This window comes from Xiphias gladius, chromosome 7 (assembly GCF_016859285.1).
Source record: "Xiphias gladius isolate SHS-SW01 ecotype Sanya breed wild chromosome 7, ASM1685928v1, whole genome shotgun sequence".
Classification (NCBI taxonomy): Eukaryota; Metazoa; Chordata; class Actinopteri; order Istiophoriformes; family Xiphiidae; genus Xiphias; species Xiphias gladius.
The window spans coordinates 2,499,573-2,524,718 of record NC_053406.1 but is presented as its reverse complement, the minus strand read 5'-3'; the positions used below and the strand labels follow the sequence as shown (position 1 = coordinate 2,524,718).

Genomic DNA, 25,146 nt, shown 5'->3' with positions numbered 1-25,146 from the left:
TTCTGTCCAAAGAACTGCTGCTCACCTGATGTTTTTTTGTTTCTCACACCGTTCTGAGTAAACTCTAGAGACTATTATGCATGGAAATCCCAGGAGATCAGCAGTTTCAGAAATAGTCAAACTAGCCTGTCTTGCACCAGCAATCATTCCATGGTCAAAGTCACTGAGATCACATTTTGTCCCTATTCTGATGTTTGATGTGAACATTAACTGAAGCTCCTGACCTGTATCTGCATGATTTTATGCACTGCACTGCTGTCACACGAATAAGCAGGTGTATAGATGTTCCTAATAAAGGGCTTAGTGAGTGTAAATGTTCTACTAATGGCAAAACTGAAACTCAAAAATGAATCGCAAAACCTTAGCTGTTAGTTTTCACACAAATCCCACAGTCCAATGCCTTCCGCTCCTGTTAGCAACAAGGAGAAAATACTCTTCTGGATATACTGTACAGACCTGCTATCTGGATTAAAGGCTAAGACTATGGTTGATACTCTATTTGAAGTTTTAAAGTGTGTTTTTTTTAGTTCATATTAGCTATAACTCAGAAAAAGCAAAAGCATTATGCAGCTTGACAGAAACTATACACTATACACTAAGTTTTCTTGCAGCATGTATCTCTGTATAAGTATCCTTTTTACGCCTTCATCTTCCACCTTAATTTTTCTATACCTGTCACAGCGTTTCCCCTAGGTTGACTGCTTTGGGGGCGGGCGGTCAGGAGGCTGGGGTTGTCAGCTTCTCTTTTTTTCTTTTTCATTTTGTTTTTCTGTACAGATGAAAATTGGACAGTTTGTTAATATTAATTGTTATTCCTCCTCTACCTTTGAAATTGAAGTGTTTTTTATTATAATATTACAGAACATTTGCAAGATTGTATGGAGTTGAAGTAAGGGTACATTGTTATTTACTGTTGCACCTAACCTTAACAACATCGGTCTTATATAGCCAGGAGGAGTATTTCCTCTCTGACAGCCAAGATGGGTCAAAGCCTGTCCTCCTATGCTTGTCGGGTGGTGCAGCTATAACAGCAGGAGAGCGACTAGTGCTCTGACCATGAGTAATTTCCCCTCAATCAGCAGCAGAGCTGCTAGTGTCCTTGCTACTGTCGCCAGATTGCGTGCATTTAAAAAACGCTGATATTTTGGCTTGACTTTCAGATGTTTGGGGTTGACGCCTGTCTTCTTTGGTCTTAGAGGGATTTATAACACTTGTTGGAAAGCTTTTATTGCACTTAAAGTAACGAGTTGTCAACTGGTCCCTCCTCTTCTCGTCTTTGTGTGTTAGGGGAGAGGCTAAGACACACATACAGTGAAATAGAAAGCACAGGAGAGGAGAGAAACATGACCGTAAATGACAGCAAAATGCAGTAGAGACTCTCGCAATGAGCTGAAATTAAATTAGTGCACAGAAATGAGGTAAATAACATAACTAAAATAATTCTTTTTTTAATTTTTAATTTTAATTTTTTCCTTTGGTGTCTTGGGGGACGGGGAGTCCCACTGGGGGGCGCCCCCCAGGTAGTGGTAGGGGAAACACTGTGTCATCTCCATTATGTTCCTTCCTCAGGTTCTTGTTGCATATTTTTTGGTATTTTAAACACATTTTTACTTTATTTTTAGCGGGACGTAGGCAGTTTGCCCGTCATGAATGGGCCCAGAAAGCAGCCTACCTTCTTGGCTGTACCTTGGAGGAGCTGTCCTCTTCCATCTTTAAGCACCAGGCCAAAGGACTGCAGCATTCCACCTCATTCAGAGGAGCACAGGATGAGGCCAGCCAGAGTGACAGCTCAGGTAAAACCCACACTGCTGAGTCTTGAATCTCCTCTGTCAGATCATCTGGTCACTGATGTTGGCTTTTCACTAAAAACCTGATGTGGTCAGTTATAGTTGCCCTACCACTGATATGATGGACAGTTTAAAGAAGTGCAGTTTAATTGAGATGATATTTTATTGTACTGTTGATAAATAATAAAATTATTGTTGTGGGAAGCCCTTGCCCTGATGAATTAGTCTGAAATTATAATTTAAATCTGGAAATGTCCTGTAAAAGACTACTAAAAATGACCAAATATATGAAGCCAGCTTTTGGCTCTTGGAAGTTTTCTGTACTCCAGACACTTTGGTCAGTTACCAAGACGAGTCAAGGTTTGCTAGTCATCTCTAAGTAGTTGTTTTCCAAGTTTGATTCCCAGGTTTCAGATGCTGTCACTGACAAGTCCCTGGACAAAACTCTATCCTCTTTTTTTTGCTTGAAAATAGTAAAAATGTAACCTTGAGGGCTTATTTGTGGTGTCTCAAAACTAGTTTGTTCCAAAGCTATCTTACCATTCAGCAAGCGGTTCTGAAAGAGTTTAGGCCCACTTAATACACCTGTCTCCCCCCCCCCTCTCTCAGGCTCTAAGGTCACAGCTCTGGAGTGTTTGGAGGCCATGGCATCAGGGCTCTATTCGGAGCTCTTCACTCTTGTGATCTCCCTCATTAACAGGTTAGACCTCACAATATTTACTCCCAATAATATTACTTCATTTTTATATTTTGTTTTATTTTACATTTACTTATTAATTTATATTTATTTTATTATTTTAGATCCTACTAGGAGTTCTTTTCACAAGCATTCACAATGTAGTTGCTACATATGTCTGTTTATCAGAGATAGCCTCAGACACAGTCTCATTCTCTACAGACATTGACATGGGATGCAGGTTCACACTTACCTCCTACTTTCCTCCATGTATTTTTTTTCTTTTCCTCCGTGCTTTCCTCCCTTAACTTTTCGCATACTTTACTGTGATTTAGATTTCATTTCAAATGAATAAAACTGCCATTTTTGCCCATTAATCTACACTCAATAACCCATACTATTTTATGCAAATTTATTAAAAATCAAATACTGAAATCTCTCATTTACAAAATTATTCAGAACCTTAATTCAGTATTTTTTTAGACGTCCCTTTGGCAGCAATTACAGCTTGGAGTCTTCTTGGGTAAGTCTTTACAAGCTTTGCAAAGCTGGATTTGAGCAGTTTATCCCGTTGTTCCTGGCAGATGATCCCAAGCCTTGTCAGATTAGACGGGAAGTGTCTGTGAGCTGCCATCTTCAGGTCTCTCTACAGATGTTCTATGGGGTTTAAGTCTGGGCTTTGGCTGGGCCACTGAAGGACAGTCAGAGACCTGTCCTGAAGCCACTCCAGCATTGTCTTGGCTGTACGCTTCAGGTCATTGCTTAAGGTGAACTCAGCAGTCTCAGTTTGCATGTACTCTGGAGCAGGCTTTCTTCAAGGATCTCTCTAAATTTGGCTGCATTCATCCTTCCCTCAATTCTGACCTGTCCCCCTGTCTCTTCCACTGAGACGCCCCTCCAAAGCATGATGCTGCCACCACCGTGCTTCAACCAAGGGATGGTATTAGACAGGTGATGCGCAGTGCCTGGTGTTCGCCAGACATAGTGATTGGAGGTCTGCCCTGTCTAATCAGACCAAAGAATATTTTTCCTCATGCTCTCAGAGTCCTTTAAAGGAGGCCACTCTGCTCCTGGGAAGACTTAAATCTTTAGAAATGTTTTTATACTTTTGCTCTGATCTATGCCTCGCCCCAAATTTCTCACTGAGGTCTACAGAGTTCCCTGGATTTTGTAGGTTGGTTTTTGTGCTGACATGTAGTTTGAATTGTGGGACCTTATAACATTTTTTATTCATCTTTACATTTTACACACCCTATGTGAATGTATACCAGACACTCTCATTCATTTATACTGACATAGCAGTCAGTACCAACTCAGGCATAAAAACCAGCCAAACACTGAAACCTACAAAAATAAGTAAAATGGAAAAAAAAAAAAAAAAGAGGACACATTTTTGGTCAAGGTGGAGTAATCGAAACAACAATAACAATTAAAATATTAACATAGCAATTGAAGATCAACTTGGCAATGACTGTGGATATACATGAATTATGTTTTTAAGGAGAAATGAGAATCAAAGTGTGAGCTTTTCACATGTATAGAACGACTGATATGGTCAGGAAAAGTCTGCCATTTCTTTGCATAAATGCAGGGTTTATGTATTAGCCCTAAAGAAAGTCTCTCTCATAAGAGGTTTAAGAGTTTAATTATAAGCCGGTACCATGCACACAAACTCTGTCTACAGGTGTTTCTGTTATTTTGTCCACTTGTATATTGATTTTCTGTAAAATAGTCAGAGTGTGGATATGTTAATGCCATTGTAAATGTAAAATCTTTTGGTGTTACTCAGACAAAACAGGCAATGTTCAGCAATCGGCAGCTTCCCATTGTCAAAGCTACATCACTAAAGCTTCATGATATATTTTTGTCCCGCAGGGCTCTGAAGTCCAGTCAGCACTCTTTGTGCTCCCTGCTGATTGTGGACACTCCAGGTTTCCAGAACCCTCGTCTGGCTCAGCAGCAGCGGGGAGCCACCTTCGAGGAGCTCTGCCACAACTACACTCAGGAGAGGTTGCAGACCCTGTTCCATGAACGCACCTTTGTCCAGGAACTCGAAAGATACAAAGAGGTGCTGCTGGGCTGATTGAACACAATATAAAGCAGTAGCCTGGAGAGAACATACACACATTAGCACATTAGCTTTTTTTTATCCTAAGATTCTGTGTGGTGACAGAAAATCCCTTTAATTAAATATAGTCAGAAATTACTTTTTTAAATGCAGTGTTGCGTCAGATTACAACAAAATTGTCTATTTTCTTTTTATTATTTGCTCACCTCTTGTTGCATCTACCCATGCAGAAAGTTTTGGCTTTACTAGGTCAGGTCTTGATATGCTCGCCTCCACCCCAATACAGTGGAGGCCAATGGAAATTGATTTGGGCTCACGGCAATAAGAAATGAAAACTGTTCACATCAAGGTATGGGGATTATCCTGGATTCTATTCACCTCCATTGTTTTGGGTTGAATCTGAAACCTAAGAGACAGTTATTACCATCCATGTGCATGGATAAATACCACTAGAGGTAACTGACAAAATATTTATGTACAGATTGTTTATGCAAGCAATAAAGCACATGTATATTCACATGTTCAGAGACTTGATGTGCACTATCTGAAGCTACTGCAGAACCTGCTAAAATCAATCCAATTTTTTGACAGTCTTAGAAATCCCCATCCTTTCCAGTTGACTTACAGTAGCTGAGTTATATTATTCAAAGACAAATTAACTTATAGTTCTCTGTAAAATCAAATAAGAAATATTATAGAAACATTTTGCTAAGTAAAAATTAATGCACACTCACAAAACCCAATCTACAGTCTAGTAATGGTGAATTTCATAACAGAATTGAATACCTACACATTAATATATTTCTGATATCAAATCATCTTCTGCTGGTTAATTTCCTGTAGATTACTAACCTAAGCCTTTATCCCATCCTGCGTCTAGGAAAACATAGAGCTTGCTTTAGATGACATAGAGTGCAGGACCTCACGGTCTGTAGCAGCTATTGACCAAGCCTCAACCCAAGCTCTGGTAAGCATAAGAAACCTCACTACCCTGTCTCTGTTTCCGGCATCTCCGTGCATGTAATCTAACTGTGTTCTACTCCTACCTGAAACCTGTCATGAGAAATGTGTGGTCTTCATAACAGCACATCGTAAGGTTGTGTTTGTGTTCAGTGAAGTGTCGAGGCTTTCAGGTTCATATTCAAGGGCAGTTTCTTTGTGCCTGAGTTTTAATCGTATTTAAAGAGACATTAATGCAAACCAAGTCATAACTCTGCTCTGTGATTTCAGTATTTGACTGGGAATGACACTGATGCATTGTGCAGCAAGTACAAGTGCCAAGTACCCTAAGTGCAGTAGTTCATTATAACATATTGAAAAAGTTTACTGGCAAAACTTATCTGGCAGTGTTACGAATACCTAAAAATAATTTACATGTCCAATGTTCCGATTTTACTGAAATTTCTTAACAAATTTTTCCGATGTTTTGCTAACAAACATACAAACATCCAGGGCAAAAAATCATAACTTACTTGAACGTCTGTTCAACAATGTTGAAATGAAAATATTTAACCAAACTGAAATTTAACTTTCCATTTGTGATTTATGATAATATCAGTATTGCTATCCTAATATTCAGGTTTTATTTTCATGTTTGAAAATAATAAATTATTGTCTCCATTGACAAAAAAATTCAGTGTACTCCAAAGAATAACACTGCCAAAATAATAATTGAGTTAAACGTGAAACTGACCTTTCAAATTTATTTTCTAATGTGCAGCCTAAAGAAGGAAATAAAATGGCAAGTTAGATTTTTGCATTTGATTTGAAAGTTTTGATTTTTAGTGTGTTTTCAAATAAAAATGAAATACAAATTGTCTCTTTAACGATTATATTATAGTGTTCAATTTCAAAAGGGTTGACTTTTAGTTTCCCAAACAGAGGCCTGGGATAATCTTAGTATTTAACTTTAGTCAGTGCTCATTTTGTATTTCATTTTTAATCAAAATATCTTTTGTAAGGTATTTTATATTTTCTATGAAGTATACTACAAGTTCTGTTCATATTTATGTTACAGACTACAACAAGGATTGAATTGAGCTTTGAAGTACACTGAAGAAATAAGTTTTGAACAAGCTCTCCCTTCTCTATAGTGATGAGCTCATTTGCATTATTTTCTCTTGCTTGTCCTACAAAACATGTTATTTTTGTTCATCTGCCAAGTATTTGTTGGTCACAACTCATGAAATTTTTTAGAATTAAATCTTTACCCTTAAATAGAGACAAAAGCAGACAATGATTATTTATATGCTGTGCTAAGCCTTTTGCCTCCAACCAGTTTGTTTTGTTTTTTCTAGTTTGCTCCATTTCTTTTTGGAATTCATCCTACTCCAGCAATATTAATTGGAATCAAGTTTGTGATTTGTTTGTTGAAAATGTCTTTCTTTCTCTCTGCTCATCAGTTGGCTTCTTACTGCAAAAAGCCCATGCAATCATTAGTGGTACAAATCTGTGTGGCACCAGGCCTTTGCAGAAAATCTGCAGCATTGATGTGTATTGGCTTCACCATGTGGCATTAACAAGTGTTTTATTTCAAATTACCTCTGGGTAGGTTTGTGTTGAGGTTTATTGTTAAAAGCAAGGGTAAATATGCCAGTGTGTGCGTGAGAGGTGATAACTACATGGCTGTACAGTTTGAGCTCTAATGAAGCATCGTATTAGCAGCATTAGTAACAAAGGCAGAGGTAGTGTAACATTGTTATTTAGCCACAAAACCTTGCAGGGGGGAGTTCAAAGTTGATGGATAGGACTGCTGAAGTTGGTTTCTTTTAACCATGATAGCAATTGTTCTCTGACCTTGACAAAATAGCTCTTTTTGTAGCCATAATGATGAAGGTTCTGTAAGCTTAATGGCACTGACAAATGATCTTGTCCCACCAATAGTGGCACAAAATCAGAACATTCTCATACAGGGCATTTTGTAAGGGTAGTTTTAAGCCATATTATCAGCATGGCTCTATAAATGGCGATGATAGTTGGTTGGGTTGCCAGTTGTTCCACCACCTTGGTCTAGACTGAAATATCTCAACAACTATTGTATGGATTGTCATGAAATTTGATACAAATATTCTTTGAGTGAAATGCCTCAACAGCTATTAGATGGATTGGTGTGAAATCTGGTACAGACATTCATGTCACCCTTAGGATGAATTTTGTATCTTTTCTGATTCCTCAACTTTTTATCTAGTGCCATCGTCAAGTCACACTTTCAGTTCGGCCAAAACATTATGACTTTATGACCCAAACTATTGACATTCCTATCAGCCTCAGCTGTACCATGTGTTTATCAGTAATTAGGTTCCCTAAACCTAACCAAGTAGTTTTTGTGACTAAACCCAAACAAACCCTAAATCATAGTAGCTGCGGATCCAGAAATGTTCATGTGGATCACTTTTGAGGGTTTTGGAACGCATTGACAAATTATGTTCTTCTGTTCATAGCGTTGACAGATCAGAAAATGCTTGTATAAGTCTTTTTTAAAGGCAACAAGAAACAATGTATTTTGTTTTAGTTTGGAAGCCTCGTTTGCAAAGCATTCACACAAAATGTTGTGACACAGAAAGGACAACCAGAAGACCCATGGAAATGCAACATACTATAACTCACTTGATATTAAATGATACAGGCAACAAAACTAACTCTTTGGCTTGTGATTTCTGGTCAAACTACAACAAGCTTATTGAGAATTATCTTTGTAAAGGTTCCAGATGGCACCTCAGCTGCCAGTTAGGTTTCAGCAGCACAATACAGCATCTCTTCTTTGATGAAAGACACAGTCATTAAAAGCTGCCTTTTCCACTGCCATATTTAGACAGTCTGATCTGTCAAGAACACAAATTTAAGAATCCCACTGTACGAATAGCCTAATAATAGTAGAGGAAGCCTAGGAGCAACAAACATTTTTGCTTTCCAGGAATAGCAGCAGTCATTGAATTAATTGGCTGTTTATGAGGCTATGTTAGGTCTCACTGATGGCCCATTTCCAAGCATCCAAAGATTGTTTATCAGATTGCTAGTTTTATAGGGAGCTTATTACATTTACTGTATGTGAAAAATGTAGACCGCTTCCTACTTTCTGCTTTGGACAGCAGAGAATAGCTTTGGATAGATAGATTATGTTGATGCCATTAGTTAAAAATAGCTGTTGCTTTTTGGAATTTTGGAGAAAAATGTGGGATCAGTTTAAATGAGGTTGCAATACCTAAATATTGTTAAAAATTCTTCACTTGTATGCCACCTATAAATGTCTTGTTAGAGTTGTTACTCCAGGACTAAAACTAATTTTAAAGCTACCAAATAATCATAGACCTGAATATAGTCTTTTATGACCAAATTTGTTGTATGCCAATCGACTGATTACTAATCTTCACAGGTCCCAAATTTGGGACCTGTTTCAAAGCAGACCCATAGAAAACCTAGCAAAACCAAGGGTGCATAAATTAAAATTTAAAAAATAGAGACCAAAGACCTGGTCTGAAATAAACCTGAAGATAATTAGACCCAACTCAAACACCAGTCGACCCTAACACACCCAAATAATAAACCAGAACAGAATGCTACCATTCCTAATTAGACTGAAAATAATATGGTTCCAGTCTAACTTGGGTGTAAGTTACTAGGAACCCAGATGCCCTGTCAAGACCTCTATTAATGATCTTTCACCCAACATGATACCTTTAATCTTTATGCAGTGAACAGTTTACAGGTTGAGTTAATTTAGCATCAAGCAACAAGGGAGAAATGGGAAACCCTTGTCTTATTAAATAAGAAAATAGATTTCTAAAAAAAATAGCAGGCATTCTTCCTATGCTATGATTCTATGATTCACCAGAGGGTCATGCTTTTCTGCAGAATATTTATTATTCACTGTTCTAGTAGAATACTTGCTCATTAAATTACATTTACATCGATCAGTAAAGGAAAGTAGTGTTCACTGTTGATGACTGGTAACTGCAAAGACTTCAGCTTTAGCCAATTACTATGACCCTGTTTGAGTGTGTCCACTTTCCACCCAGTTTGCCAACACAGCTCTAATATGATGACTTGTGTGACTAACGATGCTAGAAACATAAGAGGGAAAGTTGTTAAAGCTAGAAAATTAGAAATCCTTGTTGTGGTGGGTTATATGCCATTTTTTTTCCTTTAAATTAAATCAACCTGGTGTTAAATAATGTGATTAAGTAAGATAACCTGTAGAATATTAATTCTTCTCACCAGTGCACCATTTATATTCATGCATTGATTTCTTCCTCACCAGGAATTCAATTATATCAAGTGTTTCAGATTCAAAGATCCACCCCATCACTTTTACCGATTATGCCCCAGGAACACCTACATTGAGTCAGTATGCATAAACCTATCACCAGATGGCACTTCACAAGGACCCAGGCTTTGGCAGTTACATTAAAAGTGAGTGGGCATCCTTCCTAGAAATAAATGATTCCCCAAACTCATTCCACCACCTTTTCTATGGGAAAAAGGAAAAACAGTACTAATAAGAAAAAGAAAGAAAAAGATCGAGAAGCTGAACTGGAACAAAAAAATCAAACAACCCGAAAGTATTATTTTAAGTAACCCAACAGAGGAAAGCCAGAATGAATTAAGAAAATATAAATTTCAACTAAATTAAATCATAAACAAGAACACTCAATTCCTGATTCACAGACTCTGACAAGAAGACTCCCACCACAATGATAAATCCGGTGAATACTTAGCAAATCAAATTAAACAAAACCAATAAAAAGCATACATTTCAATCATTAAGAGCTCAACAGTGGTGCTCACACACTGACCTGAAAAGAGAAATAAAAAAATTTCTATGCCAATCTGTATTCATAAGAAAATAACCCAAGTCAAGTAGAAATTAACTCATTTCGCAGCATTATTGATTTACCACAGCTGAGTGCAGAACAAGCCATCATCATACTGTAGACTCATCAATAACACAAGAAGAACTTTCCAGTGCTCTCAACCTTGTGCCTAAAACCAAATCAACATGACCTGATGGCTTCGCTTGTGAGTTCCTATAAATACTTCTGGTCTATTCTACCACCACTTTTCACGAAATGATGATAGAAATAAATCACAATTCAAGACTTCCTGCAAACATGAACAAAGCCATAATTTCCCCTATTCTAAAGCCTAACAAAAATCCGGTCTTGCCATCAAGTTATCGGCCCATTTCTCTTATCAACATGGATATAAAAATCAACAGTAACACCTTTGCCCACAGGATAGAGAAAGTAACTACATCCATAATTCATCCAGCTCAAATCTGGTTTTTATCAAAGGTAGACACTATTCCAGTAAAATGCACAGATTATTTAATGTAATACATTAATCATCACTACAACAGGCAGAAACCATCTATCCACCTTAGATGCAGTAAAAGCCTTTAATAGGGTAAACTGGAAGTTTCTCTTCACCACATTATAAAGATTTGGCTTTGGGGAAATATTTATGAATTGAGTTAAGATTCTGTACACCTCACATTCAGCCACTGTCATCACCAGTGGTCTAACATCAAAAAGCTTCACATTACAAAGGAGACCATTTTCATTGTACCATTAGCATCAGTCATACCTCAGAATATGCATATAAAAGGAATACAAACACCCACACACATCATAAGGTCAGTCTCTATGCAGATGCTATATTGCTGTTCCTACAAAACCCTTCCTCTTCATTACATGAAAGAAACAAGTTTATTGAGTCACTCTTCAAGATTTTGAACAACTCAATTAACTGGGCTAAATCTTCCATCCTTCCATTATATAGTTATAGATGGGATCACAGCAGCCCATACACCACCTATCCCTTTAAGCACAGGTCACATCACATATTTAGGTGTTAAGGTTGTCAGAGCTGTACAGTCTCAACTTCACTCAACTACTCCAAACAATGAATGAAAACGTCCAGTGCTTAATCTTACCACTATCCATCATGGGCAAAACAACTTCCGTGAAACTGACAGTAATTCCTAAATTGGATTATCCGTTTTCAATTATTCAAAGTCAGCCTCTCCTCTCCTGGCTCAAATCTGTAGATTAAATCGTCTCTACATTCTACTTACAAAAAAAAAACATTGATAATTAAATTGGCAACTCTACAAGAACCCAACACACAAGGAGGCCTTGAAGCACCACAGTTTTACCCTTATTCTCCGACAACTCAGCTCCAACATCTTTTCTATGGATCCATCCCAGTCAATCAGATAACATTTGGCTAGATATAGAACAATTTGAGAAGAAACCCAGACTTTTTATTTAACATTTTTAAAATAAATCCATGAGACGCCATCCCCATTTCAAGTCATTAACCATAATACCCTAGTTTAATTCTCCCAACTTATCCAGAAATACGGCATTGGTGTTGAAACATTTCTGGAATGCCTACAAATTAAATCATCCATCCAAACAACCTTCAATATCAATTTCAGAATTAATTAACAACCCTTCACCAAAAAAACACCTCTTCTAAATATACAGAATAATATATAAATTTTACAAAATGTTATCCATACCCCATCAATGTAATGGGAACTGGACTTCACCATCATGCCCAATGTTGACTTCTGGAATCGGATCTACAAAAACATCATGACTATAAATGACAAACCTACAAAACATACAATGTAAGAATCTCCACAGTCACTTCACGCGGTCAAAGAATGTTTAAAATAGGGCTTACATCTGAGATCTATACACACTGTACACCAAACAGCCCATATAGCTACATTCACACAACCTGGCACTGCACACCAATTAACACTTTTGGAAAGGGGTCACTTTGTCTCTATCACTAGCCCTGGGCTGCCACTTGCAACTATTCCCTCGACTTTGCTTACTAGGAGACCACTAAGATATGGCTTTTAAAATCATGTGTAATTAGCAGAAAATCTATCCATTACATGCTGCCTGAGGGCTTTTTCATGTACAAAGTTACGATGTTAAATGTTTCCTTCATTTGACGAAAGTAGGACTTACAGTTTTAAGTGGAATCCTGTATGAAAAAACCTTTTGCTGGGTGGAGACTAGACAATATCAGCCTGATAATGACAGCGCTGGAGCATTAAGGAACGAAAAAGAGTCTGCAAGCTATGGTTGTTCAGGGTCTAGTGTGACCATGTTGAAAGGTGCAAGTAGAAGGAGCAGTTAAATATAATGTTGACTTCTAGTGTTTGCTTTAATGCATGTTTGCTTTTATGTTCATTTTCTGAATAAAACTCACCTAGGCGTATTTTGCTTTTAAATGGATTTAACTATGTTATTTAACTATTTGTTATATATTTGGTTGCTCGGTACCTGCACATTGATCTTAAGTGATGAATAAAGGTTTCTGCACACATCTTCCCTCAACCTCAGGATTTTTTCCATCAAGGTCAAAGTCATTGTACAAGAAACAGTAGGTGACATTTGTGTCTGTTGGTATTCATCCCAGGTTCGCACTCTGGCCAGGACGGATGAGGCTCGAGGCCTTCTGTGGCTGATGGAGGAGGAAGCTGTTCAGCCTGGAGGTTCAGAGGAAACTATGCTGGAGAGACTCTTCAGCTACTACAGCTCTGCACAGGGAGAAAACAAAGGTGAGTACTTAACGGTCACTTCCTGTTAAATCAATCAATAGAGGGTTCTGGGAGGTTGCATGAACAATGAACATCACTGTTTTTGCTCTTGACATCATTGGAGAATAATGAAAATGTTTCCCGTGTGTTGCAGGAGCCAGTCTCCTGCTGCGAGGAGATAAGCCCCATCTATTCCTGCTTGGTCACAGCCACGGGACCAACTGGGTGGAGTACAATGCTCAAGGCTGGCTGAGTCATGCAAAGCACAACCCTGCTGCCCAGAATGCTGCAACACTGCTGCAGGACTCCCAGAAGTATGTGTAACACAACCTTACACACAGAACATCCAATTTATTAGAACTAAATCTGTGACGATTGGTAATCAGTGTTGTATTGTTAATATGCTACACATCCATGTGTCAATTCTTTGTGTAATTCTTAACTAAAAGAGAAAAACAAAACTCTTTGCGTGCACCTCGAACAAACTTTCCTGGGACAAACCTTCCGGACATTGAATCCCTGTAATATCAGTCTCTATTACAGAATAGAAAAATATGAGGCGTCTCAATCACACAAACCTACTAGCTAGAGTAATGAAGTTGCCTGCGGACTGAAAGAGTTGGCGATAAAGCACCAAGAGCCGTTCACCCAAATTACAAAAGAACATATTCTCAGACCTAATCTTACTCTGACTCCAATTTATCTATCTGTGCATTTAGTTTTGGGTGCAGAAATCTCAGAGATATCTCGTTCTGAGATTTCTACCTCTAATCAAATACAATGTAGGTCATTGGAATTATTACTACACTTCAATTTAGTATCATATGAACAACAAAATCCCATTTGACTCAAACAATCAAAATAAATTGAAAAATTAATGAGAATTATAAAATGCTGACGGAATTGTATGCAAACTTGTAAAATGATACTACATTTTTTTGGACTTCAAACATTTAGCATTAAGATGAATAGAGATCTATAATTCAGTTGTATCCATGGTTATTATCATGATCAACTAAAAATGAAACCCGGAGTTGCACTACTCATCTTAGAATTTTTGAATTTATTACCTCAGCTTCTGTTGTTTTAAGTTTGTCCTTTCACAAACATTTTGATATGGTTTTCTGATTAAAATTTTAAGGCTTCAGTTCCTCATAGCAGCACAAATAATATATGATAATGTCAGATTATTTGTCAATTTCGACAAAAGAAATGAAAAAAGCTATCACATACAGTATAATTCATTGTTTCCAAAGATGCCATTCACTGTGCTATTTGATAACTATTTGTATAGTGATTCATTCATTTGTCTAACTATTCCTTTACAAATTTAGAATTAATCTCTTGCTAAATTCAAACATAATCTACTTTTGAATCTACTTTTCAAGCTAAAACCAAATTAGTTATTATGAAAAGCAAGAACTTCAATAATCAGCATGTTCCTGTGCACCTTTTTTCAATGGTACATGTTAAGTTGCAAATAGAAACTAATCCAAATCAAATTCAGACTGTCAGAATCCATAAGGATTTAGAAAAATTGAGATCCACATTTTGAGAGCACTAGACAACAAAGGGAGCCGAATGATGAAGGGAGCAGCCTGCCAACATATGGGTCTCCAAACAGTCGAATATGCCAATATTGCAGTCAGATTAGCTCCCTGTATGTTGTAGTATCAATCACTGGCTGTTGCTGTGAGGAAGAAAAACGTGCTGTTAGTCATCTGCATGCATATACACTCACAAAGCACTTTATTAGGAGCACCTCGACACCTGCTTATTCCTGCAGTTATCCAATCAGTCAATCAGGTGACAGCAGTGCAGTGCATAAAATCATGCAGATACAGGTCAGGAGCTTCAATTAATGTTTACATCAAACATCAGAATGGGCAAAAAAATTATCATCTCAGTGACTTTACTGTGGCATGATTGTTGGTGCCAGATGAGCTGGTTTGATTATCTCTAAAACTGCTGATCTCCTGGGATGTTCATGTACAACAGTCTCTAGAGTTTCCTCGGAATGGTGTGAAAAACAAAAAAAAAAAAAACGTTTTGATGAGAGGGGCCACAGGAGAATGGTCAAACTGGTTGGAGCTGACAGAGAGGCTGTGATAACTCAAATAAACACTCCTTACAACTGTGGGGAGCAGAAAAGCATTTTAGAACACACAAGATGTCCAACTCTGAGATGGAGGGGCTATAACAGCAGAAGAGCATGTCGTCAGCCATGAACAGTAATCTGAGACTGATCTGAATATCTGGATTTCAGCTAAGGCATGCAGATGGTGGGGTCAGAATTTGGTGTCAACAACATGAATCCATGGACCCAACCTGCCTTCTGTCAACAGTGCAGACTGGCTTGGTGTTGTAATGGTGTTGGGAATGTTTTTTCTTGGCACACATTAGGCCCCTTAATACCAATCAATGATGGTGTGAATGCCACAGCCTATCTGAGTATTGTTGCTGACCACGTGCATTCTTTTATGGCCACAATTTACCATCTTCTAATGGCTACTTCCAGCATGAAAATGCACTATGGTAAAAACAAAAGTCGTCTCAAACTGGTTTCATGAACATGACAGTGAGTTCAGTGTATTTCAGTGGCCTCCCCAGTCACCAGACATGAATCCAGTACCTTTTGAATGTGGTAGAACGGGAGATTGGCAGCATGAATGTGCAGTTGACAAATCTGCAGAAATTATGTGATTCAGTCATGTCAACATGGATCAGAATCTCAAAAGAATGTTTCCAAGGTCTTGCTGAATCCATGGTACGAAGAACTGATGCTGTTTTGAGAGTAAAGGGAGGCCCTACCCATTATTAGTATGGTATTCCTAATAAATTGCTCGGTGAGTGTAAATGCACTCCATCCTTCTGCCACCACAGGAAAAACATCAGTGGGCTGTTTATGGGCCGGGCCAGTGGGGCAACAGTGTTGTCAGGCTCCATTGCTGGTCTGGAGGGCAGCTCCCAGCTCGCCCTGCGACGAGCCACCAGCATGAGGAAAACCTTCACCACAGGTGTGGCTGCTGTCAAGAAGAAGAGCCTGTGTATCCAGGTCAAACTCCAAGTGGTAAGCAGAGGAAATGTTAATTAAAACTTATATTGCATTTCTAAAAAAGCCTTACCGGTCATCATTTTGGGATATCGATCAACAGCAAATGCAAACTGGGTCTTTGTCATTGCTGAAGTGGTTTACTGTAATCGGCTATTTTTCTTATCGTTCTTTTTCAGTTTTAGTTGATGAAATTATTTAGATGTCATTCAATGCAATTTCTATTGTTAAGGAAGATGAAATCACATATTTCAAGCTGCCTTCAAGTAAGTTAAGACTTTACCTTAAAATGCACTAAAGATTTCCTGGATTCTTAAATCCATCCGTTCTTTTATACCTTAAAATTTGAGTCCCTGATTTTGGTGCATCATCCAATAGATATCTTATCTTACTGTTGATGTTTTGAAACTCTACCCAGTTCATTATTGGGTTTCAGTCCCTGAAGAATCATTTAGGGGGAGGTTTTGAGATTTTGGTATCAGTGCAGACTGACATTTTTAGTGAACTGTTTGATTCCTTATTAAATATTGATTCCTTATCAACAATTTTTTTACACTGTTAAAATTTGGATAACATTGGCACACTCAAAGTGTTTCCACCTGTGCTAAAGAATGTGCAAAGAATGATTTTGATTTGTACTAATATCTGTCAGTATTTGAAGTTTTGATGGTGGAATCAGTACTAGATGTGAAAGAGTTCAAATAGTGCTTTTGTTTCTTTTATCCAAAGTAATTCCAAAATGTACAGTATGTATTCATGCTATTGTTTCATAAAAACCAACTATATACTGAATGTACAATAAAATATGTAAGTAACTAAAATGGAGTAAAAGCATTTTAAGAGATTAGGTATTTTACTAAGGGCATCTTAATTGCATTTTTAAAGCACCTGCACAACCATAATCCACCCACAAACAGGTGTTTCCTTTTACTGTATGTTGCCTAAATACACTTCCTCTCACAACAGTGTTGGGATGTCCAAACTGCATTGATTGACATTTTCATCACACAGACGTTGGTGGAATCATGTAATTCCCAGCATAGCTCCACCTATCTTAAACATGACTAGAGGTCTAATCAGTTGTATGACCGACAGACAACAAACAGAAGCTGATGTCACGGTACCCTCTTTTCTATTTTTAGGATGCTCTGATTGACATGGTGCGTCGCTCCAGGGTTCACTTTGTCCACTGCCTCCTGCCAAAAGCAGAGGCAGTGGGAGGAGGTGGTGAGCCCCGTGTGACACATGGAGAGAGCCCTGACTCAGGACTTATGACTTTGGACGTTGGCCTCCTGAGAGCTCAGCTTCGAGGTTCGAAACTGCTGGATGCATTGCGCATCTACAGGCAAGGTAAGTAGGGTACTTCTGGAAACCTTGACGTTTATTTTGTGTTTAATTTAAATAATAAAAAGAGAATCTATTTAACATGAAAATGGTCAGTTAATGACTGAAGAGTACTACTCAGTCTGTCAGTCATGAAAAGATGTTCTGGCAATTTTGGAGGTAGACCCATACTAGGGGTGTGGGCTGGCCTAAATGGAGCTGCTTTGAATTGATTTTCATTCTACCTTTAGAACAAAATGTTCCAAAGGTAGTTACTGGTAACTTTATTTATTCTGTGACATGTGGGGTCCCACAAGGGTCAATACTTGGCCCTATTTTATTCATTTTGTATCTGCTACCCCTTTGCCATATCATAAGCCATTTCAACAGTGTCCAACCATTGGTAAGCAAATGACACCCAGTTTTATGTCTTATTTAATCCTGAAAACGTGAACAGTTTGAATTCTGTGAACTTCTACCTTGCTGCAATCAAAGATTGGATGCCCTTTTTATGAGAGGTGAAATGTCTTCAAGCATCTCAAGTCAAATTGCCGTCTATAGCACTTAGAAATACCATGACCTGGATGACTGAAAAGCTTTACAGACATACCTTAACTAGATTCAGCACAATAAAAGTGTTGTTTAGTCTTATTTAAAAGTCAGAAGGACTGCCCAAGTCAAATCAATGCTTCCCAAAACATAATAAAGCAAATTATCATTATCGTGTATATGTCTATAATGTGTATATAATGTGTGTGTGTGTCTGTGTCTGTGTGTGTGTGTGTGTGTGTGTGTATATATGTGTATATATATATATATATATATATATATATATATATCTGTGCATGTGTGTGTGTGTGTGTGTGTGTGTATATATATGTTTGTGTGTGTGTGTGTGTGTGTATATATATATGTGTGTGTGTGTGTGTGTATATATATATGTGTGTGTGTGTGTGTGTATGTACATATATGTATATATGTGTGTGTATATGTGTGTGTATGTGTATATATATATATATATATATATATGTGTGTGTATATATATATATATATATATATATATACATGTACATATATATATGTGTGTGTGTGTGTGAGTGTGAGTGTATGTATGTGTGAGTGTGTGTGTATACAGTGAGAGAGAGAAAGAGGGAAGAAGTGCTCAGGGCGTCATGGGAGTTCCCACAGCAGCTTCAAACTATAGCTGAATAACTAAGGGATGGTTTAGGTCTCACCTGGGCCAGCTGTAACTACAAGCTATACTGTAAGCTTGTCTCTTATGAGTCCCCCACCTTCATTGAGGAGCAATACAAAATCACTGGAGTGCCCCTCAATTAGTGACTTAGTGTAAAAGTTATTTGCTTTGGTTTTGAAGACGTTAGGGAGAAGTTGTACATTACACATTGTAATATTCTCATTGAAATAATTAAACTTTGGTTTTAGCTATACTGCCAGGTACAGAAGTTATAGTTTTCTTTTTTAATGGTCCAAAATTCCTCAAGTTAAACTGCTCTTACATAATTAATTTGTCTTTCTGATGATGTAGGTATGAACTCTACACTTTCTTTCTTTTCTTGCCCAAATCATTTGAAGCCAGTGATGAAATGTGATGAAACTTCCAGAAATAGAGAATCTGAAAGGGTTCCAATAAACTTCAAACCATTGCTGTTCAATAATTCTCTAATGTCTTCATTCAAAGATTCTGCTTTTAGGTCTTTTAGCCCTTTGTACCAATATAAAACTCTCTTCCCATAGGCATTGTTACTATTCGACTCTAAAAGCTTAAGAAAACCCTGTGACTTTGAACATTTATACCTGTCAAACCTTCTTGACTTTGTCTCTTTGCTCTCAAGTCTGTTGAAGTTGTTTTTATTTATTTATTTATTTATTTTATTTTTTTCTGGCTGTATTTCTTCTGACAATAAAAGTTGACCTTTGACACACTGTTGGCTCCCACTATCTGCAGACACTCCTCTAACTTTGTGGTTTGTGTTTTTTGTGCTCTAATCTCTGTTTTTCTCCATATCTACCTCCAGGATACCCAGACCACATGGTGTTCTCTGAGTTCCGCAGGCGCTTCGATGTCCTGGCACCACATCTGACCAAGAGGCATGGCCGCCACTACATTGTCACAGATGAGAAGAGGGTGAGTGTTTGGCAGGTCTAGCCTGATGCTTAGGAGTGCTATTGTGTGTGGCTGGACAGTGACTGCTTTTCTGATGGAACCTATTATCTTTCCAGCTTTTATGGGATTCCCCACATTTAGACCTTTAAAAATTTTCTAAATTACTCCTGGGTTCTAGTATGATTTTGATTGTTGTAGTCGGTGTCATCGTTTTTGAAGGAGGAGGCTGTTTTTACTTCATACATTTTTCTTATTGTCTACAAATCACACGAAAATACTGAAAACAACAATGTGCTAGTCTGTCCCTCAACCTTGTCTGTGGCTCTCAGCCACAAGCTCATTGGTTCCCACTGAAGACATTCAACATCAGTATTAATTTGGTGCTCTAGCAAGCATTCTGCGGCAGGACAGTCTATGTGGGAGTAAGTCCAGTTGAACTACAGTATGTGTTCATGGTACTGAAGGAACATGTTACCCATTGCAATTGTGTGGCTTATTTATTTGTTTTTGGAAAACAAATGAGCTCTGTGTCACAGAGGAATAGGTCAGGCTTTGGATGCACACTAAGCACTTGGCTTTGGTCGGCATATGTGATTTGCTGACGTTAAAACAAATATAGAAGGAAACTTGTGCTATTATCCCTGTGTACATACTATATGTACAGTACTGTGCCAAAGTTTTTAGGCAGTAAAGGTAAAGTGAGGCTGCTTTGAAATATAATGCCATGAATGTTTTTTTATGTACCAGTTAACTTCATACCAAATGCAGCGAACAGGAAAAAGTAACTTTCATGTAATCCCACACTGACTCCATGATGTTAAAATTAGGGCTCTGTTGGGGCCAGCCCATGTTGCAGGACTCTGCGTTCTTTCTGTGACTGAAGATAGTTCTTTATCACTCTGGCATTATGTGTGGGGTCACTAATAAGACACATCCCTGATGGTATTGCATCACGGATAAGAATCTAAACATCTAAAGTGCCCAAAACCTTTGCATAGTAGTGTACATCGAATACATTGTGGACCCTTGGTACGCTGTACATGATACCATTGATCTTGTATCCCAAGCACACTATCTATCCTGTCTACAACAGGTCCATCTGATATTATTTCAAAGAGAAAAACCTACTATACTATGTTAACATACTGTATCATGCCATCTTTAAAAATATACAAATGAATGTTGCTTTTTTTCAAAATTATTGATGCTTTATGTGTTATTCTACACACATAAATGAGTGTAAAGTTTGACTGAAATCCAAGTTCTGCTTTTAATCCAAGGTGTTCATTCTGGGTTTGGATTTACAGCATCAGAGAGACAGACCACAATCAGGAAGAAAACATGATGTATGATTATGAGAATAAGATTGCAATAAAAATAATAATAAAATAAAATAATACCACAAATTGTTAAAAATCAGATAAAGAAAAACCAACAGAATGAATAAAAATATACAGTGGTAGGAAAAAGTGAGTTAACCCTTTGGGGTTATCTGCATTAATGTATGAATTTGTCTATGTTCAGTTCTTTCTTAGTTTCAGGTATGAACAAACACAATCCAGTCCATTGTAACTAATAACACACAAATAATTGTATTGTTCTTATCCATACTGAAAACATCATTCAAACATTCACAGTGTAGGTTGGAAAACGTATGTGAACCCCTCGGTTAATGACATCAACAAAAGCCAATTGGAGTCAGGAGTTAGCAAATCCTGGAGTCCAACCAATGAAACCAGATTGGAGGTGTGTGTTAGAGCTACTTCAACTTATTAAAGAAACACTCAAACATTCTGAGTTTGTATTCACAAGAAACTTCAGGTGATATGAAGCATGTCTTGCAAAAAATAGATCTCATAAAACTTAAAATCAAGAATTGGTGATTTGCATGAAGCTGGAAAAGGATTGCAAAGTAATCTCCAAGAGTTTGGATATACAGCAGTCCACAGTTAAACAAATTGTCTATAAATGAAATTTTGTTCTGTGGCTACCCTCCCAAGCAGTGGGTTCCCAGCTAAGATGACCCCAAAGGCACATCGCACAATGTTCATGAGGTAAAAAAGATGCCCAGAGTAACAGCTAAAGGCCTGAAAGAATCTTTGGAGCTCCTTAACATCTCTGTACATGAGTCTACCATATGCAAATCATTGAACAGACATGTTGTCCATGGCAGGGCAGTGTGCTCCATGCTGCTGGTAGCCAAAAAAACATCCCTGTGCGCCTGCAGTTGGACAAAGAGCACATAGACACTCTGCAATAGAACTTGGAATTTTTTTTTTTTTTGTGGACTAATAAAATTATGGTTAAACTGTTTAAGAAGAACATGTAGAACTATGTGTAGTATAAAAAGGTCACTGCATACCGACATGAAAATATCAGCCCAACAGTGAAGTATGATGGAGGTTGCGTCATGATTTGCTGCTTTGCTGCCTCTGGGCCCGGACAGCTCGGCATTGTCAAGGGGAAATTAAATTCCCAAGTTTATCAAGGTGTCTTACAGGATAATGTCAGGGTGGCTGTCTGCCAGCTTATGCTCAGTCAGTGACCCTAAACACTGAAGTAAAACTACTACAGAATGACTTCAAACACCATCTTTTGGAGTGGCCCAGACAGAGCCTTAACCCAACAGAGAGGCTGTGGAATGACCTCAAGATAGACGTTCACACCAGACATCCTAAGAATATGGCTCAGCTGAAGCAGTAGGAGGAATGATCCAGAATTCCTCCTGAACATTGTGCACATCCGATCTGCAGCTACCAGAAGCGCTTGTTTGGGGTTATTGCTGCCAAAGGATGTTTGACCAGTAATTAAACCCAAGGATTCACTTACTTTGTCCACCAGCCCTGTGTATATTTAATGAATTTGTTCAGCAAAGACACATACAATTATAATTGTTTGTTAAAATGTTTATTAACTTAAACACATTGTTTTGTCTGTACTTGTGACTTACATGGAGATCAGATCACATTTTAGGACCAATTAATGCAGAAAACCAGGTCATTCCAAAGGGTTCACATACTTTTTCTTGCCACTATACGCTTGCAAAGCTTGTTCATACATTACTGAAGTCAGTGATTTTTTAAATTTTGAAACAGATACAGGTCTTGTGAGAATCCTTCTTGAAATTTTCAGGAGGGACATGAATGACCTAATCTTTTAATAGTTCTTGGGTTTTCTCCTAATATTAATTATTCCATTGAAAGAAACATTTATGCTGCTTTTAACAGCATGCTGAGAGATGTTTTAGGTTTTCCTGAACACACCAGTAATAAGTATCAGTATAACTGTTATATATTTGGCATGGAGATATAAATATAAAATATGCCGTGTTTTTCCAAAATACTTATGGCTTCGTAGCAAATCAACATAACTCCTTTGAGTTTCAAAGACTGAAAAAATAACAACAAAAGTTTTGTTTTAAAGTAGCAAGTACTAGTAAACCTACAGTATATTACTTTTTTCATAGATAACTAAAGGAATGACAAGTTTTGAATTTAAAGGTTAAGGGATGGATGAGTTACCCTTAATCCCTTACATTTACTTTTACACAGAAACAGTTGCTAAAATAAAACTGTTAATACAATATTTAGTTAATATTTCATAGTCCGATCAATTCCCCCCGTCCATTTGATGAAAACAGAATATTACTAAATGGTCATTATTATATGAGACTGGTATTTTCAAATGACCCTTTAATATTGTGTAATCTTACACATTGGTGTATTCCTTTAACATGCTGCTAAGCCCCATGCCATTAGTCTGGGTTGTGAGAGCACATTAGCTCATTCATTTCAGTTTTATTTTTTTATTTTTTAAATCATTGAAATAATTTGTTCATTTTGACTTTTCAAAAAATATTTGAAAATCAATGATAAAAGAAATCAATAATATAAAATAGTTTTTAAATTGGATTTTAAAAACAATCTTCAAAGCAAACACTGTGTAATTTATTTTTTCTTTCTTCTTCTTTCTTCTTTTCACTCTGATGCATGATTGACAGTTTATTTATTTATTTTTTAGTTTATATACTTTTGTATATACTTTTTTTTTAAAGTATTGTCTTCACAGCATTACAGTAAATCAACATACAGTATCTTCTTACAGAAAACCAAATAAAGATACGATAAGATGTGTGGGCATAAAATCCAGTTCAAAATCTGTTTAAACCAACCTGCTTCTCTAATTTTTTTTTTTTTTGTGCAAATAATACTTTAAAAAGTGAAAACAGTGAGCTTGAGTTGTGACAGTTTTATTGTCACTTGATGTTATCAAAGCATCCATGCGCTCAAGCCCAGTCTGTTTAGAAAATTGCTGAACTCAATTGAGAATTTTCAGTTAATATGAATGTTCCAAAGGATCCTCAAAAGGGTAATAAAACATTCTCAACAGCAACACTGTATCCTTGTAATAATGAGGAAGCAGTCAGATTTAAAGAGGCACTACTCCTTTTTTACACATCAAGGTCAGCAGACTTGTCATGGTTTGAACTACTTATCCTATAAAAACAGTTCTATAATTTCTTCAGTGGCTCTGCAGGATCTTTGTCAAGAAAGACTCTGATGACTGTTTGAGTTTAGAGAAATTTCTAAAAGAAAGCCTGTGTTACAAACCGGAAGTGAGACGTTTGACAGACGTGGCTGTTGACAAGGTGGGGAGGGTTTAATTAGATATGGTATTGAGTTGCATTATGGAAACCGTAGAATCCAGTGTTTTTGGAGCTTGACCTATACTGTGGGGTAAAATTCAGAATATCTTGACCTCTGCTGCACCAGTTTTGACTATTTTGTTTCTTGTATGTCCTTCAACATTATTCAAATGCAATGCTAAATCATTGGAGTACCTCCTTTTTAAAAAAAAAAAAAAAAAATCCCAGCTATTTGGTAACCCAAAAATTGGTAGCATGTTGAAGCTGTAACATCTGGATATTCAGTAGTTCAGTCCTTGTCTTCCACATTCTAATCTCTCAGTGTGAACAGAATCCCTCTATTTCACCTCTCCTGCTCTCCTTTCTCCAAGGTCCTCATCTTGCTCCAAGAGCGCTCTTGTGTGTAATTAATTATGATTGCGCAGGCTGGCAGCATACGGCTACTGTACTGATTAATTACCAGCGGTGGGAAGAGCTCTTTTCTTTCCTCCTCTCTCTCTCCCTCACTTCCCATTCCTTTCCCATTGCCTTGTCTCTTTCCACTATTTTTCTTGTCTCATTATCTTTCCATTCCTTTTGTATAGGAATCAGAACAGTTTAGGAACATCCCCGAGCATATGATTAATGTCTTCTTTACATTCTTATCAGGCAGAATAAAGCAGCTTTGCACAAAGGCGTGATTAGTCTTTATGAGTGGGAGGTAGGGCTGCTGGAGGCAAAACATTTCTACATTAAGACCTTCTATACCTGATGTGCTAAAATTTCTTCTCAAAAAGGTACAGAATGGTTTTTCTGATAATAATGAATCTGATTGGCTGAATGCTTGACTATTTGCTGTCAGTTAATGTATAATATAAAAGGAACATCTAAACAAATAGCCACTGTTAACAGAGGAGATTAAACTGGATTA

The 25,146-nt window shown here is 37.4% G+C and overlaps 1 protein-coding gene across 11 annotated transcripts in view; it reads left to right on the top strand.

Moving 5' to 3' along the window:
• Nucleotides 1-25,146, top strand: part of myo18ab (myosin XVIIIAb) — a 171,247-nt gene that overhangs the window by 70,236 nt on the left and 75,865 nt on the right. For all 11 annotated transcript variants that reach the window (XM_040130483.1, XM_040130482.1, XM_040130486.1 and 8 more), the window contains 9 exons: nucleotides 1,623-1,793; nucleotides 2,397-2,487; nucleotides 4,339-4,531; nucleotides 5,412-5,498; nucleotides 12,971-13,112; nucleotides 13,246-13,405; nucleotides 15,975-16,161; nucleotides 17,286-17,493; nucleotides 19,503-19,612. In XM_040130483.1, coding sequence (XP_039986417.1) covers nucleotides 1,623-1,793; nucleotides 2,397-2,487; nucleotides 4,339-4,531; nucleotides 5,412-5,498; nucleotides 12,971-13,112; nucleotides 13,246-13,405; nucleotides 15,975-16,161; nucleotides 17,286-17,493; nucleotides 19,503-19,612 — 1,349 coding nt within the window. The remainder of the gene's footprint in view (nucleotides 1-1,622; nucleotides 1,794-2,396; nucleotides 2,488-4,338; nucleotides 4,532-5,411; nucleotides 5,499-12,970; nucleotides 13,113-13,245; nucleotides 13,406-15,974; nucleotides 16,162-17,285; nucleotides 17,494-19,502; nucleotides 19,613-25,146) is intronic.